Source organism: Camelina sativa, chromosome 6 (genome assembly GCF_030686135.1).
Source record: "Camelina sativa cultivar CO46 ecotype springtype chromosome 6, ASM3068613v1".
Taxonomy (NCBI): domain Eukaryota; kingdom Viridiplantae; phylum Streptophyta; class Magnoliopsida; order Brassicales; family Brassicaceae; genus Camelina; species Camelina sativa.
Window position 1 is genome coordinate 24,780,223 of NC_141885.1, and position 17,308 is coordinate 24,797,530.

Sequence of the window (17,308 nt, forward strand, 5' to 3'; positions counted from 1 at the left end):
AGTTATTACTAAAAAATTCATTGCATATGATAAAAATTATGACTAAAAAAATAATTTTAAAATTTATAATCATACAATTTTTTTATAATCATAGACATTATATATACATTATAAGCTATCTTTATTCTTACAATGAAAATAAATCACAAATTCGACCAGATGAACATATTCGACCATAACTTTCATATTATAACTCCTATGGAAACGATCTCAGGCTCTCTGGAAAGGTAAGACTCAGATCTTTCCAACGGCGGGTAGATCAGCTTGTGGTTCAATTTGTAGCAGTGGTAAACAATTTCACAAGATGACTGATGTTAATTTGTGGATTTGTGCAGAATAGGTTTGAAAAAACATGTATAACTTTTAATCTACAAAAAGGATTACAAAATCCTTTGGGAAAAACTTACATCTACGGGTTGGAAAATTGCTCACCAAAATTCATCTATAAAAGAGTCCGTTTACCCCTGCTTTTCCACTATCTCCTAGGACATGTAAGATCTGTCCTTAATCTCAATTGTGCCTCATTGTTCTCTTTCTCTCAAATGGTTTACTTTCTCTCTCTAGGTTTAGGAGGCACAAAATTATAAAGAATAAAACCCTAATCATCTCTTAAATAAGTCTTGTTAAATTAGGGTTAGAGACTTGGCTTAATGCGCTTTGTATAAATGACATAACAATTTATACTATTTTATGACTAATGTTTACTGATTTCAATGTCATAATCTGTGACTTGCATATCTGTTAGAAGTTCATAACTATTTTGCAACAACATATTAGTCATAATATAGTCATAAGAGTGACGATTAATATTATCGTAACATATTCGTCACTAATTATGACAAACTTTTGTTACTAAATTTTTTCGTCATATTATAGTGACGAAAATACTATGAATTTGTGACAAATAAATTTAGTCATTATATCGTAATTAAAGTGTCACAAATTTGTGACGAAATTTTTTTGTCTCAAAAATACTCTCAATAACGTTACTTTCTTGTAGTGTATCGAAAATACATGGATTTGCTCCTATTGGATCCCACTATACTAAGTTGTTAAAAAATTATGTTTCTGGAGATTCAAGTGTAGATAAAAAAATTAAATCATTACGAACCATAATGCCAAACATGCAAACACAAGAAAACTAAATGAAAACAAAGAGACTCTTCCGAACAAGATTCATGTTTCCGAGGCTTTGACCATTGACGGTTCACTTATAGTGCTATTGCTATGCTAAGCACAAAAAAATGTCTATGTCTCACGTGCCGCACTCGTGTGTAACGGTGTACAGCCCATACATGCTTTGCGATAAACAGTTGGCGTCGCACGTGCTATAGCATTGCAAAACCGAGTGAACGAGAAAGAATCATTCCTTTTACATGTGGCGGGAGATATTTTTTGGGCCATCCTCTTTGCTTTGAGAGTTTCTAAACTCAAAGAATCCATGCCATGTTTTATCCTTTTGTTATTTTATTTACTTCATTGATTGTTGTATTGTAAATCAAAATGAGGATTGGAGGACATGTTTTGCGGAAATAAATCTAGACCTATAGTTTTGTGATGATATCTCAACTCTACAATATGGTGATCATTTATATTTTTTGTAATTTGTTGTATTATTGGAAAAGATTAAAGTTGCTTTTAGTTCGTTGGTCGTCATTAGATCTAGTGGAAACTGGATCGTAGATTCACTTAATTCTTTTGAGAATTTTAGGATCATGCCAAAGCCGACTGCTGATATCATATTTCATTTAGCTTTTCCTACTTTTTAATAGAAAGCAAGTAGACAGACACAAGTGTGTATATTGATATTATTCATTAGTGATTATTCTTTTCATTTTAAGTAAACAAAAATCTATTGATATCATATTTGCATATATATATAGCCGAATGTCTCATATCGTAGAAAGAAAAAAAAACAATTAAAAACATATTTTTTTAAAAAAAGCAGTGTGGAAAGAAGTTGATAACTTGAGGTTCACGAGATCGATAAGTAGATGAACGTTGGAACAGCTAAAATCCACGTAAAAGAGGACGAAGCATATGATTAAAATTGGCCAGTTAAGATTCTCCATCCTATGCAACTATCCTAATACAATATAATTAATCAGTCTCTCGTTCAAAATATTTCTGCTGACTTGTAATCTAACCATTTGTTTTGAATCTGAGTGTGAGTGGGAGGAAGATGAGTTGGATTGTCTCTAAAGCTCTAGATTACCGGATTAAACCGGTTAAATTTTGATGGTTAGCGAATCAACTAACTTTTAATGAAAATAGTGGATTTAGAATAGAATTACTAAAAATAAAAAGTAAACAAATTAATTCAATATCTACTATGATCATGAGAATTTTGTTTGGTTACAAATAAAATCACTTCATACGAATTAATACTAATCTTATACTACAATTTCTGTAAATAGTAAATACAGTTCAATTGATCATGTGTACTCCTTCATAGAAATACAAAATAAAAATCACTTCATAGTATCAGTAGGCTTATTACATACATTATAATAATATGAGGGAAGACTTCACATTTTGAAATTGAAATAGACGGTTGATATCTTCCTGTCACTATTTATCCAACCCAAAGAGCTTTCGGCGGGAAATTCGAAATGACATTTGCAGATTTTGTTGTTTTTTTTCTTCTCTTGTTAGTAGTCCACTCCACTTATATCTCTTTTATTTTTTTCTTTTCTTTTTGGGTTTATCTCATCCCACTACATATCACTCAATTAAAAAATATTCTGGGATAAGGGTAATTACCCCCCAGCCATTCGTTATTAGTTTTACAAGAGGAAAATAAAATAAAATAAATGTTTGGTTTGTAAAATGTTTTTAGTTTTAGATGGGAATGAAGGCAGAGAGAAAGAGAGGCTTCTTCTGTAAAAGCATTTGCTGGCAGACACACAAACCCCACCCTTCTCTTGCTCTTCCTCTCTCACTCTCTCTTCCTAAGCGCGTGCATATATATATTTTGCCCATTACTTATTATTATTTCGATCCAACTTCTTCTTTAGTAGTTGTATTATAACACTTTTTTTGTTTGTTAAAACTTAAAACTCTCTTATTTAGTCATTACCCATGATTGGTTGTTTATATATATATACCAAGTCTGATAATTCCCATCGTAAATTACGGGAAAAAAACTGGATTCCACCTCACAATCATCTTTTTTTTTTTTTTTCTTGTCGTCGTCGTTGTCATCAGAAAGACCAGCTTATAAAGCATTAAACCAAGTTAAATAATGTTGGGGGGGGGGGGGGGGGGGGGGGGGTTGCTCTTAATATCTGGATAAATATACTAAAGCTTTTAATCGACAATATGAGAGTAGACTCCGGAGACAAGAGAAGCCAACTAGTGTTGGGGCACATTTTTTGGAGTAACTAGAGACATTACACATTATTAAAAGAGTTGATATGTTTTAAAAATATAAAAAGAATAGTAGTAGTGTATTGGTAATGTTTTCTTCTCTGGTTCGATATTCTTTAAAGAGGAGGAAGAGAAGATCTGTTCCCGCTACTTGTCACTTTTGACTTAATGGTGCTGTCCTTTTCAGCAGGTAAGCACATCTGCCCCCACCATCTCTATTTTTTCACTTCCTTTTTTTTTAGCCCTAAAATTATCCCATGGCGGGAAAATTATAATGTATAATATGATATCCAGATGCAATTGAGTTTATAAACCGGTTTAGTATCCGACGTTAACGTCTGTTAGCACGGCTCGTTTATTTTGGACGAATGAACTCTGACGGAAGAGAGACGGACTGTTAAAAATCCGTTACGTCAGAGACGGAGAGAGGGACGGATGATGACATGACTGCAGAATCGTTCTGAATTGCCCACCTCAGTCTTTTTTATTCAATTTTTTTCCCTGAGTAGTCACGAGATCTCTATGAGCCATCATCCTCTTTTTTTTTTTTGTAAATAAAAATAAAATAAAAAACCCTACTAGTAAAGTAACAAAATAGGGGTCTTTCAAATGGTTACCAGAAAAAACCGAACAGTCATGTCCTCTTTTGGGTTTAAACCTTTGAACCTAGTTTGTGACCCTTCTTCATCTTTTTTTAGTTGGTTATAATTAGCTGTGTAAATTCCCGTCTCATAGATTACTACTAGTACTACTAATAAAAAGGAGCGTGATTATAATTAGCAGTATTAATGTGGGAAAGGAGATGATTAGAATGATGAGAAGGATTTGCATGAGAGGCAAAAAGATGAGAGGAAGGCGTGATTATCAAGTGTTCTTTAGTTGCTTTTTTTCATTTTTGCCCACACTAGTAGTAATATTTTTAGTCTAGTCGTCTTAAAGACTGAGATTTTGTTTTAGTGTTTTTATTAATTAATAAACATTACTAGAGGAGGAGACATTGGAGCTGTAAAAATGACAACTTGTTGATTTTGGGATCAAGTGGGTTCCACCTGTATTTTCTCATGCCCTTTCACATTTCCTCATTACTATCTTATATGATTAATAATAAATAATATTATTAGAACCAAAGAGACAACACGATGAGATATTTGCAACAGTCTCAATTTTTTTTTTTTTTTTGCAAATTTAAACTATTTATTAATAACCTCAAATTTTGGAATCCAAATGATAGTACATACATCCAAGTATATTGTTTTTTTTTATAACAAATGTACTACTAATACGGAGTAGTATTTAAAAAAAAAAAAATACAAGTACACACTACACAGTATTGTTTCTTTTGGTTTCCAAGGCAAAATAGTTAAAAAGAAAGACCAAAAGAAAATAGATTTTTGATTTTCGTCCATCACGCATTAATTACGGATAATATTTATATTTAGAAGAAAAAATTAAAAAAAAAAAGGCAGAAGTGAGAAAATTAAAGTGCTTTTGAGCTGTCTCATAGAAACCTTAATAAAAGCAACCATGTCTTCAACATTCTCCATCTTCCTCCTCACTTATATCCATTTACTACTTCACACCTCAACCTACCCTCTCTCTCTTCTGCTTCATCTTCTTCTATGTCTCGTCCTCTCCCTTCTCCGTATCTCTCCGTCAACCTTCCTATCATGGAGAAAGCTCCTGCTCCCGAGTTAACCCCTACTCGACTCGGTTTCCCTAGCGAGTTCCCTTACGAGTTCGACTCTCCTTCCTTCTCCCCTGGTTTCACTTCTCCCGGTGACTCTACTGAGACGGAAGACGAGAGCAGTGACGACGAGGAAGACTTCCTCGCTGGTTTAACTCGCCGACTCGCTCCTTCTACTCACCGTCTTACTCCTCCCCCTCTCTTCAAGACTCAGGTAAGAAACAAAACACAAAGATCTCTCTTCTTTCTCTTCTATAAGTCTACACAACTCATGCTTATTGATTCTGCTATACTCTGCAGGAGAAACGTCAAGCCGCAGCTACTTCGCCTCAGTCAACACTGAGTGGACTCGGAAGCTTTTCAAACTCTGGAAGCAGAAGTCCTATCCTTCCATCCCCTCCGGTTCCTACGTCATCATCACGTAGACACAATGCCTGGGATGTGATCTCTGCAGCTGCTGGAGAAGTTGCTAGACTCAAACTCGGAAGCTATAATAATGAGCCTCATCATCTTCCTCTTCAATCCCCTGAGTCTCTACTCCGCCGTCAAAACGCTGCGATTCTTGCTGAGCTCCAGCACCAGCGCCTCGTTGACCACTTGTGGCTCTGTTCTCAGTCAAGAATCTCGAAGAGAGTAGATCAAGAAGATGTCCTGTTCGAGAACCCGAGATACTCAAGACAGAGCATCATTGCTTTGTCTAACCCTACTTGGTTGCCACCGCAACACGCTGTAGCTCCCCTGAAGCGTCCTTCTGCCGGTGCCGGAGTTTTCCTTCCCCGGCAATACCCAACAACAACCACTCCTTCCAATTCTCAGAAAAAACCAGGTATGTTGTCTTAAAGATTCTCTTTTGTAGTAAGTCTTGATGTGTCAGAGAGAGTTTAATATTTTTGTTTTTTCGTCTCTGTACCAGTGAACTCTCCAGCTGTGTTGCAATCAAAAGTCAATCAGCACATTCTCAACTTTGATGAGTTCAACAATGTTGTTGGGTCAAGACGTAGCCAGATCGATTACGGTAATTATACCCTCAATTAACCTTTTGGATGAAGCAAAGTAAACAGAGCTATTAAACTAACTATGACTGTATTTATGATTTGTACAGAGTGCATGTTGGCGAGAAGTGCACTATTTGCACGTCAGGGAAGTTTCAGAGGAGTTAGTGGTGGTTGTCTGAACCAAGAAATACGTCTTCCACAGGATTGGATGTACTGAATTACTGATGATTGGGTTTAAACTGGGATTGTTTTGGTCTGAAAGGAGTACTTAGTTTAGAAGTGGTTTGGGTGTAGGTTATAATGTTATGATTAGTAGTAATAAGGGATATGATGATGATGAAGAATAAAATTAGGGGGTATTATTACAAGTGTGTTACATTATAATATAATGTATTTTTAGTTACGAAGACAAAGCTCTCTGTAATTTTTTTGTTAACCTTGGGAGGGTTTAAGGGAGTGGAGTGGAGTGGGGTAACTTTTTTTCACTTTTAGTCGACAGTGAAATTCAAAAATGTTGTTGGGTGGGATTTGTTATTTGTGTTACTTAAGTAGTGTGTTCTGCTATTTTTGGAAAAATCTATTGGGGTTGTAATAAAAACATCGGAATTATTTTGTTTGTTGATTAATTATTTTATCTCTCATTTCTTAGTAGTACTAAAGTACTTCCGATTTACTTACGTATTTAGTTGTGATTGAGCAAAGTTAGGCTTCAAACGTGTACCCGTTGAAAATTTGAAAAACAGAACAGTGGTTACATTTTAAATGAACTAACTAGTTTATTGTACTTCGAACTCTGGAAAAAAATCAAATCAAATTGGGTAGATACGTAGATCTTTTGAAAAATGAAAAAAAAAAAAAAAAAAAAAAAAGTGGTATGATGACATGGAAACATGGAAAAAGCAAAAAAGAAAAAAGAAAAGAAGATCTGATAAAAAAAGAGAAGCCAAAGAAGTTGCGTAGGCGTGAAGCAGTGGGCAATGCACAGACTTTGAAATACGGAACACCTTTATTTTTCTTTTGGTTTTTTTTCATCTCTTCTGTAATTCTTCTGATCTATTATTGTCTACTGTACATATCGGTGGGGTGTAGGATTTTCCACAAAATTCTACTTTTTTTTATACTCTTTGATATTATTAGTTTGAACTTTATATACTGTGTCGGTCCTAGCTACAACTATTATAGTACAAGTTTCATTCTTTTTTTTTTTTTTTTTTTTTTGACAAACCAAGTTTCATTCTTTTCTTAACAGTAAAAATGTTATTGTTACATACTACTTTCTTCCAAGAGTTAATATGGATGTGCTGTGTTATAAGTTGCTTCCTATTACTTTAAATCAGAACTTGAATCAAAAAATCGTTGCAGTAGTTGTGTGTGTGTCAACAAAAACAAAGCTTTGGACTAGAGACGTATCCGTAATATATTTGATTTTCAAATTTCGAATTTTTTTCAGTGTTGGTGGTTGAGTAGTGTGAGGTTGTGTAGGGTCCTATTTAGTTTTGCCTTTGACATTCCAAGATATTATGGTTTAAAATTTCAGGATATAAATAGTAGGGTTAGTGATGTTACAATTAAAAGAGAGAAGTATAGTAGGGTTAGTATTGAGTTTCTAAACCCCCCCCCCCCCCCCCCAAAAAAGTAAAGTAGGGTTATAGTATTTACTACTATTTAGTAGAATGTTGAAACTTGAAAGTAATCTAAGGGTTAGTTTTTCTAATAGTATTTTTGCAAAAGTTTATGTTTGTGGGCTATTATTAGCTTGGAGTATTACAATTGCATGAGTTTTGAAAGCAATCAGTAATGCTATTTTTAACGTATTCGTATGCATATTTGCCGTGTTTAAATAAGTTAGTGCTAAATTTTTAGACAGTTTAATTAGAGCATTCAAGAATGACACCGGCCAAACGTTAAAAAAAAAGTGATATATAATGATAGCGTTGATTGTTGCACACAATCCGGATAGAGCCAAACAGGAATCACACTTTTATTCAACCATTGAACCATAATGCGTTGTTATTTGCTAGCTACATCCCATATTTAGGACTTTTAATTTCAAACCTCTTAAAAGATTGATTCGGGAAAGAAAAAGAGTGAGTATAAAACATGTGTTTTGGTTTGGGATATGTGAATCCATGCAGCTTTGTCATTTGACTCAGTCAAATTTCGTATTTAATGTAACGCATACGTATGTTAATATATTGTTAAATACATGAATAGACGATATTGTTACTTTCCAAAAAAATGGATGTTACATACTTTTTGCATCAACCGTAATGTAAATTCGATCGGATACTATTTTGTTAAAAAAAATTAATTTCAACAGTTCAAAGTATATCATATTTAACTTTTCAAGCAAAATCATTCTCAAACCAATCGTAAGCACGCAGGTAATGCATAGATTATTCACCGAAATCGGGGATGCATAATTAGGAGTGCATATTTGACACTAATCAAATTATGTAAATCAAAATCATTGAAAACTACTGTAGAAACTGATGATAGGTTAAAACTAAGCTGCACTAAAAAGTAAAAAAAAAAACTGACCTAAATTGAAATTATTAAAATATATATAATGATGTTGTGTTAGTTACTTAGTTTAGTATTAATATTACTTTGGACGCATATTTGTATATTGAGTTTTTCACAAATTGAAAAATTAAATCGAGGCACACATGTCTAGAATCTGAAACTAAACAAAGCGAAGCAATTTAAAGGTATCGATTCGGATTAGTTTCGTCTATTTTGAGTCAAAATAGTAAGAAGGCAACATACTACCAGGTTACCAACAAGTTACGGTAAATACGCTTAACAATTATGCTAAGACAAAAGATTAGATAAGCTTTTTAATCTCTCTCTGGGACATAGTTTGACTGACCATTGTTAATGTCTTCAATGACAAAACAAATATTTAGTTCCCCATGTTTCTAATTGATTTGTGGTACCAAATTCTTTTATATCTGATTAATTTTGATTACATGATTATATCTGAGTAATTTTGTCTTTATGTAAAATTTTGATATTAGAAAAAGCTTATAGAATTTGGGTTAACATTTTTCTGAGACCAAACAACCTATAAAATAAACACAACCATATTGTAGTATAGTAGGGAAAATAGCCACTCCTATGAGTCTAGTGACGGTGGAAGCTTATTATTATCTTTTGGTAGGTCATCATTGTTGTCTTGTTGATAAGTTTCGAAAAAAATATAATTATAATCTCAAAGATTATGTAATTTCTGTCGATCAGAGGACGACAAAGGCGTCCATAAATATGGTAGCAGTGTGAGTAAAGCAAAAGCCATATAATCAAAAATCTTCGTTATCTGTTTCATCGGGGAATTTGGATTCCTTTCTAAGCAATTGGGATAGATTTGGAGGAAACTTTACAAGTAAAATAGTTTCTCTTATTTTATTTATTAGTCTCTAAGCTTGTAATTATACAAAAGATATAATTTATATATATATTCTATAATAGTAAATCTACTTATTTACCAATAGAAGAATATTACACAAATATTAACTTTCCATTCAACTCGATCTCGTAATCTGCAAGATCTCCTAATACCCTCCCGCAAGCTCATATGTGATAACATATATGAGATTGAACGAGCATCATCACATCATCTTCACGGTCTTCATATTCACTATAGAGTCATCAATGGCGTTATACCTCACCATAAGGTTACGGATTCGGTGGAGAATGTGTATCTCGATTGATTTCAAAATCACAAGTTTAAATCGTTCTTCGAACTTCTTGTTTATGAAAAAACTTGTGTAGTGGTCATGGTCATATTCAGGTTTGTCCTCCTCGGATCAGCATCATATCCGTCAGATTCATCACTTTGAAAGTTATCTTCGTGGCTCCATCTTGTTTGTAGTAAAAGATGAATCCACATAAAGACTCGTTGGACTAGCACAACCACGTGGATTGTGGTTGTGATCATCGTCAAATCAAATCGTTTGTTCATGTCATCTTTTGTAGTAATGACAACATCAACAACGACTTTTTTTTTTCACTCTTTTTTTTTTTTGTTAGATATAGATTAAAAATCCAAACAAAACAAAGCAAACTAATAACTATAGAAAATTAAGAATATTCCAACAAAGATAGATTGAAGGAAACAAAGTCAAAGAAAAGAAGATGAAATCGATAGAAAAATATAGAGTTTTTTTTGTTTTTTTTGTTTTTAGAATGCTAAAATAAGACAATCATAACCCATATGAATTAGGATCAAGACTATGATACCATGATAGATTTGGAGGAAACTTTAGAAGTAAAATAGTTTCTCTCATTTTATTCATTAGCCTCTACGCTTGTATTTATACAAGAGATATAACTTGTATATATTCAATAATAGTAAATCTACTTATTTACCAATAGGAGAATATTACACAAATATTAACTTTCCATTCAACTCGATCTCGTAATCTCCGAGATCTCCTAATAAATTGGATAATGTTTCCTTTTCTTTTGAACGGATAATTTCAACAATACAACGATGATTACAAACAGAGAAATATTCTAAAAGAATCCAAAATTTCTTAATTATAGGAACATATGTATATATTTTTTGGAATCACGTTCTATTTCCCCCTCAAAACTATTGTATCGTACCATATCCATCCAGAACATCCCACAAATTTAATTGATTTACCTATTTCTAACCAAATCTATAGTTCTATCACTATTTCTCCCTCAAAATTATAGTTCTCATCTATTTTCCCGTTATCTGGTATTATATGGTTTACTGTTGGTTAAAGTTTTGCTTAACCAACTAACAATCCTACTAACCGAATTCTAACCTAATTTAAACCAGATCACAAACTAACCGATATCTCTACCCTTAATCTTCTCCTTCATCTGTCGTATCACTATTTCTGGACTCATATCACCACTTTGTTTTGTAATTGAAATGCTAGATAATAATCTCCATAATAATAGTTAAAAGTTAGAGTCCCCATAGCCTCCCTCTCATCCTGATTCTCTTGCCCAACGAAAAGCTATGGATTTAGTTTTTAAAATAAATTTGAAGAATGAGCCAATATTTTAATATGGCATCGAATCAAAATTGACATGGATCGTGCAATCGACAATACAGGAAAATCACAATATCAAATTGAACCGAACTCAAGAGAGTGAGAGGTAGGACATGTGAGGGAAGAGAGCAGCGGCAACACCGTTCTAAAGGCGGACCTCAGCGGTTTCAGTGACGGAGATGGAAGGGAGATAGAGGAGAGTGGTGAGAAGAAGATTCCGGTGAATGAGGAATCCAGTCCGGTCGAGACGCAATGTTCGATTTCGATAAACTCACTGTCACCGGTGACAACAGTTGTTATTAAAAAATATTGAATTTCCAATGAACTTTCTTAATTTTGAAATCAAAATTCACAAAAATAATTTTTTAGCTTGAAGAACCGGGTGAAGAAGAAGATTTTGGATCAGATTGTTTACGGACAAGTCGGGTCGAGTTTTTAATGTTTGTCTGGTTTAAAAAATTTAGTTTCATACCGTTTTTTCATCGGTTTATATTAGGTTTGGTTAGTAAACCGTTTAAACCATAAAAATTGGAGAAATAGTAATAGAACTATGGATTCGGGTAAAAATAGATTGAGCACTTAAGTTTGTGGGATATATAGAACGATATCAAAGTTCTGGGTGGATCTGGTACGATGCGATAGTTCCCAAGGGGAAATAGTGTAGAAGATGTGTCTTATTGACTTGAATAATACCAAAGACATACATACAGATTTATACAAGAAGTAGAGAAGCTTCTAGGTTTAATAATTACAGAAGGTTCCATATACAGAGATACGGTATCAAGGAGTTATTTGGTAAGGAGATACGATGTATCAAGGAGTTATTGGTGTTGCCTTGTCTGATCCTTTACACGCCCCCTCAAGATGGAGGGTGTGGAACCACTCTAATCTTGTTTCGAAGATGAGTGAACTGGTTTCTCGGTAACGGTTTGGTAAGTGCATCAGCTAATTGATCCTTGGTGTGTACATGAACAACACGAAGTAGACCTTGTTGGATGTGACCTCTGATGAAATGATAGTCTATAGCGATGTGTTTCATGCAGGAGTGAAAGACAGGGTTAGCGCAGAGGAACGTTGCTCTGACGTTATCACATTAGACAACCGGCTTCATGGGGAGGTGGATGCCAAGCTCAGTGAGGAGAGTACATATCCACCGTAGTTCCGCAGCGGTGTTTGCGTTCTGAGATGCCGTTGTGTTCAGGAGTGTGAGGTGGAGAGGTGTAGTGAGAGATTCCAGATGATGCGAGGAATGATTTGAGAGCGATGAATTCGCCCCCATTGTCCGAGTAGAGAGTTCCAATTCTGGTTTTGAACTTGTTTTCTACGAGGGTCTTAAAGGTAATGAAGACTTCACGAACCTGGGATTTTGTTTTGAGAGGGTACAACCAGGTGTATCTGGTAAAATGATCAATGAGGACTAGGTAGTATTTGTAGTTTTCGTTGGATAGGATAGGTGATGTCCACACATCAGTAAAGACGTATTCAAGGGGGTGAGTAGAGACAATGGTGGATTGAAGAAATGGGAGTTTATGAGTTTTATTGATCGCACAATCAGTACACAATGTTTGTGAAGTAGTAGATTGTGAGGATGGTAAAGAAAAACGAGAAACAACTTTATTAAGGATGGAGAAAGAGGGGTGACCTAAACGATAGTGCCAGTCGGCTAAGGATGGTTTTGTGGAGGTGGTGGTGAAGAAGGAGGCATATGGTGTGGAAGCGACTGGCCATTCGTAAAGCTCACCGTTAGTCCTGCCTTGGAGTAGCGGGGCCCGCGTTTTCAGATCCTTCACCTGAAAGGAGGTAGGGGAAAATTCAATCGTCACTTTGTTGTTATTACATAGGCGATAAACAGATATTAGGTTCTTATGCAGATGAGGAACACAAAGAACATTATTTAATCGCATTTGACCAGAGGGATAGGGTAAAGGGACTGAACCAATATGAGTGATCTTAAGGGCAGAACCATCACCAATAACAACAGAGTTGTCTCCATTGTATGGTTGGTGAAGAGCTAAGTTCTGGAGATCACTGGTCATATGGTGCGTGGCACCACTGTCAAGGACCCATGGATCAGCAGGGTGTGAGTAGCCAAGCGCAAGGTTGGCTGAAGGTTGCCATGGGCAGTATTGTTGTTGCATCGGGTTGGGAAGCAGTGTTGGCTGAGAAGTAGCGAATTGAGGAAAACGTTTTGCATTGTGACCATGTATCCCGCATATCTGACATCGACCTTTGTAGCCTTTGGGGAAGCGATTGTCGTTGCGGTTTCCACGTTGGTATTGCGTAGTCTGGTTGTTGGACCAGCTCTGACCCGTACGTTGGTTCTGCTTGCCATTGAAGCGTGAGCGATTGGTGGCAAAGTTGGCAGAGGCGGGAAGTTCTGTTGGGGCAGCGGAGATTGCAAGGAGTTTAGCTTCGTTGCTTCGGAGCTTTTCATGAAGCGTCGTTAGAGTAGGGGAGGTGTCACGACCTTTAACTTGATCGACCTTCAGGCAGACCTCCAAGAACATGCTCGATTTGGTCATCATGGTCAAGAGGTTTGCCCAGCAAGGCTAACTGATCAAATCTGGTGGTGAGTCCTCTAACGTACTCATCAATACTCTTCGTACCTTTTTTCCAGTACTTGAGTTGAGTCTTGATCTGTTGGACATGACTGCGGCTGGGTTTAGCGAAGGTGTCTGCGAGGGGACGCTAAATCTCTGCAGAAGTTTGAGCTTTGGAGAGGAGAGGTTGGATAGTGAGAGAGACAGTGCCGAGAAGACTGCTGTATATCAGCCTGTCTTGACGCCTCCATGACGCATGGTCAGGATTTGCCGCTGTGACGCCATTGTTGGTGACCGTCGGATTGGGTGGTGGTCGAGATCCATCGATATGACCAGAAAGGTCATAGCCATCAAGGAGGGCATGAACCTGGATGCTCCACATCAAGTAGTTGTCAGAGGTGAGTTTGGTTACACTTGACATGTTGACATGAAGGATGGTTTGAGTGTTGAGGGGAATAGCTTCAGATTGATCCGCCATTGAAGAGGAAGATGTGAGATAGCAAGGATAGAGAAAGAGAGGAAGAGGAAGAAGAGAGAGGCGGCTGTTTGTAAAAAGAAATTTAGGGTATCGTAGAAGGCTCTGATACCATGTAGAAGATGTGTCTTATTGACTTGAATAATACTAAAGACATACATACAAATTTATACAAGAAGTAGAGAAGCTTCTAGGTTTAGTAATTACAGAAGGTTCCATATATTGAGATACGATATCAAGGAGTTATTTGGTAAGGAGATACGATGTATCAAGGAGTTATTGGTGTTGCCTTGTCAGATCCTTTACAAATAGGACGTTATTCCATACTTTTTTAATGATGCAAACTAAGTTAGACCTTTACTTAGACCTTTTCTTAATCAGAACCGGTAGTTTAGAAGTTTTTTTATGTCGGAAATAACTTCGTACCTAGAACCGATAGCTCCATTAGAAAAATACATAAGCTTTTTAGTTTAGGCATGACTTGAGTTTCAGATTTTGACCATTGGTTATATGGAGAGCTACGCTTAGAAAATATATTATTTATATACTGGTTTAGACGAAGGACAGTATGGATTAGAGATCTTAAACTTTTTTGGTTTTCAAAAGGAATAGATAGACACAAAGAATACTTTATAAGTTAATTTAATTAAACAAACTTGAACTTAGATGGACTCTAAGCAACCATGGGAAGCTTTATGAATGTAGATGCCCTGCGCAAAAAGTAAATGTAGATGCTCCTAGTCAAATTGATTAACTCTCATCTAGATGATGTTTGTTTTGTTAAAATACATAGCCAAAAGTCCAGATTTTTGAGTTCATAGACTAACAAAAACACAAAACAATCAGGAGGGAGGTGATACTTATACTTCCAAGACTTCAACACTAATGGAAGTAAGGCTTGTAGTGATTCCACCTGTGGTCTGCAGGAGAAGAAACATTGAGAGGGGTTGCGTTTTGGAAATGCTTCGAGATGCTCTTGGACCATATGGGACTTTTTGCATTGTGAGGACTATCTAAGGTGATCAATGTGGAACAAACAGCATAAGTGTGGTTCCCAATAGGTGGCAAAACCTTAAATAAATACATTTCTAGGATTTCTCTTCTGTTTTGAACATGTCGTCTCGGTCCATTCAGCAGCTACAAAACAGTTTCATTCTCACCTTCGCACCCGATATGTATATATTTTAATTTCCGGCCCAATATATATATATATTGGTTTTAGAAAAGCCTTCATAACACAGCTTAGCATTTTTAAAGGTTTCAAATCTTACCAGGTAAACATAGCACTAAGTCACTAACAAAAGAGATAATATTGAATGAATGTTTTGCCTCTAAAATTAGCTCAAAGCCCTTACATCTGGTCTCAGCATTTGACTTGATACTGATACACCATTGTTTACCATTCCAGTAAATTTTGCGCGATGAAACTGATCACCAGCCTTCAAACTCTGTTCAGCTTCCTTCAAATAGTTGTTGTTGTTAAGCCCACTTTGAATCCAAGCAATATTGTTCAGGTCCGTTGATATAGAGATCAATTCTTGGTCTAGCTCTGCAGAAGAATGTTCCTCATAATCAACAAACTCTGGTCCCAACACCGATTTAGACGATGATGGCAGCGTTTTGTTGTCAGGATGGTTGCAGCAACCGCGACCACATTTTGAAGGGACGATAGGTTCATAACAAAGAGACTGGAGAAATTTAGCAGCCAATGAGCCAGGTCTTGATGCTTGAACCAAAGGTCCCTCACATGGAGCCATATGGTGATTCATGTATCCTTGTTTACAGATACTGAAAGCACCCATCCGAGCCACAGGGCGATAAACATCAGGTTTACTCTTCACCTTTTCACGAGGAGGCTCGTTTGCTACATCATCCATTTTATCTTCATTTAATAATACCGGAGGCGTAAACGAATTGGTTTCTTCTCGAGGTAAATGCTCTCTAGGGGATGCATTTGATATCTTTCTGACCTTTGATGGTTGCATGTGATATATATCTGTATTAGACATCCCTTGATGATGATGATCCATCCAGAGACCTGCTGGTTTACGTCTAAGAGCTGAGTTCCAGTGATTCTTAATGGCATTATCTGTTCTCCCAGGTAAGAGTTTAGCAATCACAGCCCATTTGTTCCCATGAACCGCGTGTGCAGATATTATCATACGATCCTCCTCATCTGCATCATTTTCATAACACAACATTAGACCAAAATGTGAAACACATAGCTCAGATGCTAAAGCACATTATCATCAAAAGCACCTCTCTAGAGAATGCTAAACCATCTCCATCTACAAAAGACCAATCTGATTCTGATAAAACCAGAACATCAGCAGCTAAGTAACCTCATAAACTACTTCAAAATTACAGCTTTAAAATCTCAGAGTAAGCTAAAACACCATTACTAATCCCAAGTCCACAACAAAGATCCTGAATCAGCAACTTGTGATATCAAAGTATGTGATAATAAAGATGATGATACATCACTCAAAACATAGATACAAAGAAATCTCAAAATCTACTCAGTTACATAAACCACAAAAACATTAAAAAAAAAAACACCAAATCCGGAATTTGGAATCAACGAGGAGTGGTGTTACCAGAGAAAGGTTTTTTTTTAAGACAAGGATCGAGCTGATTACACCAACGAAGCCGGCACGATTTCCCAGACCGACCAGGGATCCCACGGGAGATGAGAGTCCAGTTCCTCGGCCCACACTTGGTAACAAGCCTCGTAAGAGCCTCATCTTGCTCCGGTGACCAAGGTCCTTTCACTTTACTCCTTCCGCCGCCGTTCGAGTCACTTTTCGCTAACTCGGCGAGCTCTTCCTCAACTGCAGCGTTAATCGCATCTTCCGTTCCATCACATCCCGTAGGCAGATTCACCGACGGCATTAGCTCCGGCGTCTTATAATAAGTTGCAGCGTTCATCGGAAGCTAAACTATTTTTTCTTCTTCTTTTTTTAATTTTTAAGTTTGAAATTCAAAAAAAAAAGTGTAACCAACCGGCGGTGGTCTTTGGTCTGGTACCTGCCCAGAGCCTAAGGGCAACTCCATTGGTGGAGTGTTAGCAAAGTTGCTAAGAACAATAATTTTGCATAAAAGTAAATAAAAGTGAAGTTAACAACTTTTTAAGAAACTTTCTATTTTTATGAGTCCATTGGTAGTATCTAAAATTGGGGTTCTTAATTCAAAAATTTTATTTTGGAAATTAT

General features: G+C 36.1%; 2 protein-coding genes across 2 annotated transcripts; one reads left to right on the forward strand and one right to left on the reverse strand.

Moving 5' to 3' along the window:
* The first annotated feature begins 4,829 nt into the window (after positions 1 to 4,829).
* LOC104792823 (uncharacterized) lies at positions 4,830 to 6,689 on the forward strand. Its single transcript, XM_010519053.3, has 4 exons — positions 4,830 to 5,267; positions 5,354 to 5,879; positions 5,967 to 6,068; positions 6,156 to 6,689. Exons 1-4 carry the CDS (start codon positions 4,989 to 4,991, stop codon positions 6,263 to 6,265), a joined length of 1,017 nt encoding a protein of 338 aa, XP_010517355.1. The 5' UTR covers positions 4,830 to 4,988; the 3' UTR covers positions 6,266 to 6,689.
* Positions 6,690 to 15,284: 8,595 nt separating this feature from the next.
* Positions 15,285 to 17,203, reverse strand: LOC104792825 (transcription factor MYB25-like). Its single transcript, XM_010519060.3, has 2 exons — positions 16,694 to 17,203; positions 15,285 to 16,272 (listed from the first exon to the last, which is right to left on the reverse strand). The coding sequence occupies exons 1-2, from the start codon at positions 17,022 to 17,024 to the stop codon at positions 15,434 to 15,436; spliced, it is 1,170 nt and encodes a 389-aa protein (XP_010517362.1). The 5' UTR covers positions 17,025 to 17,203; the 3' UTR covers positions 15,285 to 15,433.
* Between the last annotated feature and the right edge of the window lie 105 nt (positions 17,204 to 17,308).

What these genes read in the sequence shown, in the direction of transcription:
- LOC104792825 (XM_010519060.3), bottom strand. Translation starts at nt 17,024, where the DNA reads ATGAACGCTGCAACTTATTATAAGACGCCGGAGCTAATGCCGTCGGTG. An exon ending in TAAAAAAAAACCTTTCTCTG is followed by an intron (nt 16,273 to 16,693) that starts GTAACACCACTC and finishes AAAATGATGCAG; the next exon opens with ATGAGGAGGATCGTATGATA.
- LOC104792823 (XM_010519053.3), top strand. Translation starts at nt 4,989, where the DNA reads ATGTCTCGTCCTCTCCCTTCTCCGTATCTCTCCGTCAACCTTCCTATC. An exon ending in CAATTCTCAGAAAAAACCAG is followed by an intron (nt 5,880 to 5,966) that starts GTATGTTGTCTT and finishes TCTCTGTACCAG; the next exon opens with TGAACTCTCCAGCTGTGTTG. An exon ending in ACGTAGCCAGATCGATTACG is followed by an intron (nt 6,069 to 6,155) that starts GTAATTATACCC and finishes TGATTTGTACAG; the next exon opens with AGTGCATGTTGGCGAGAAGT.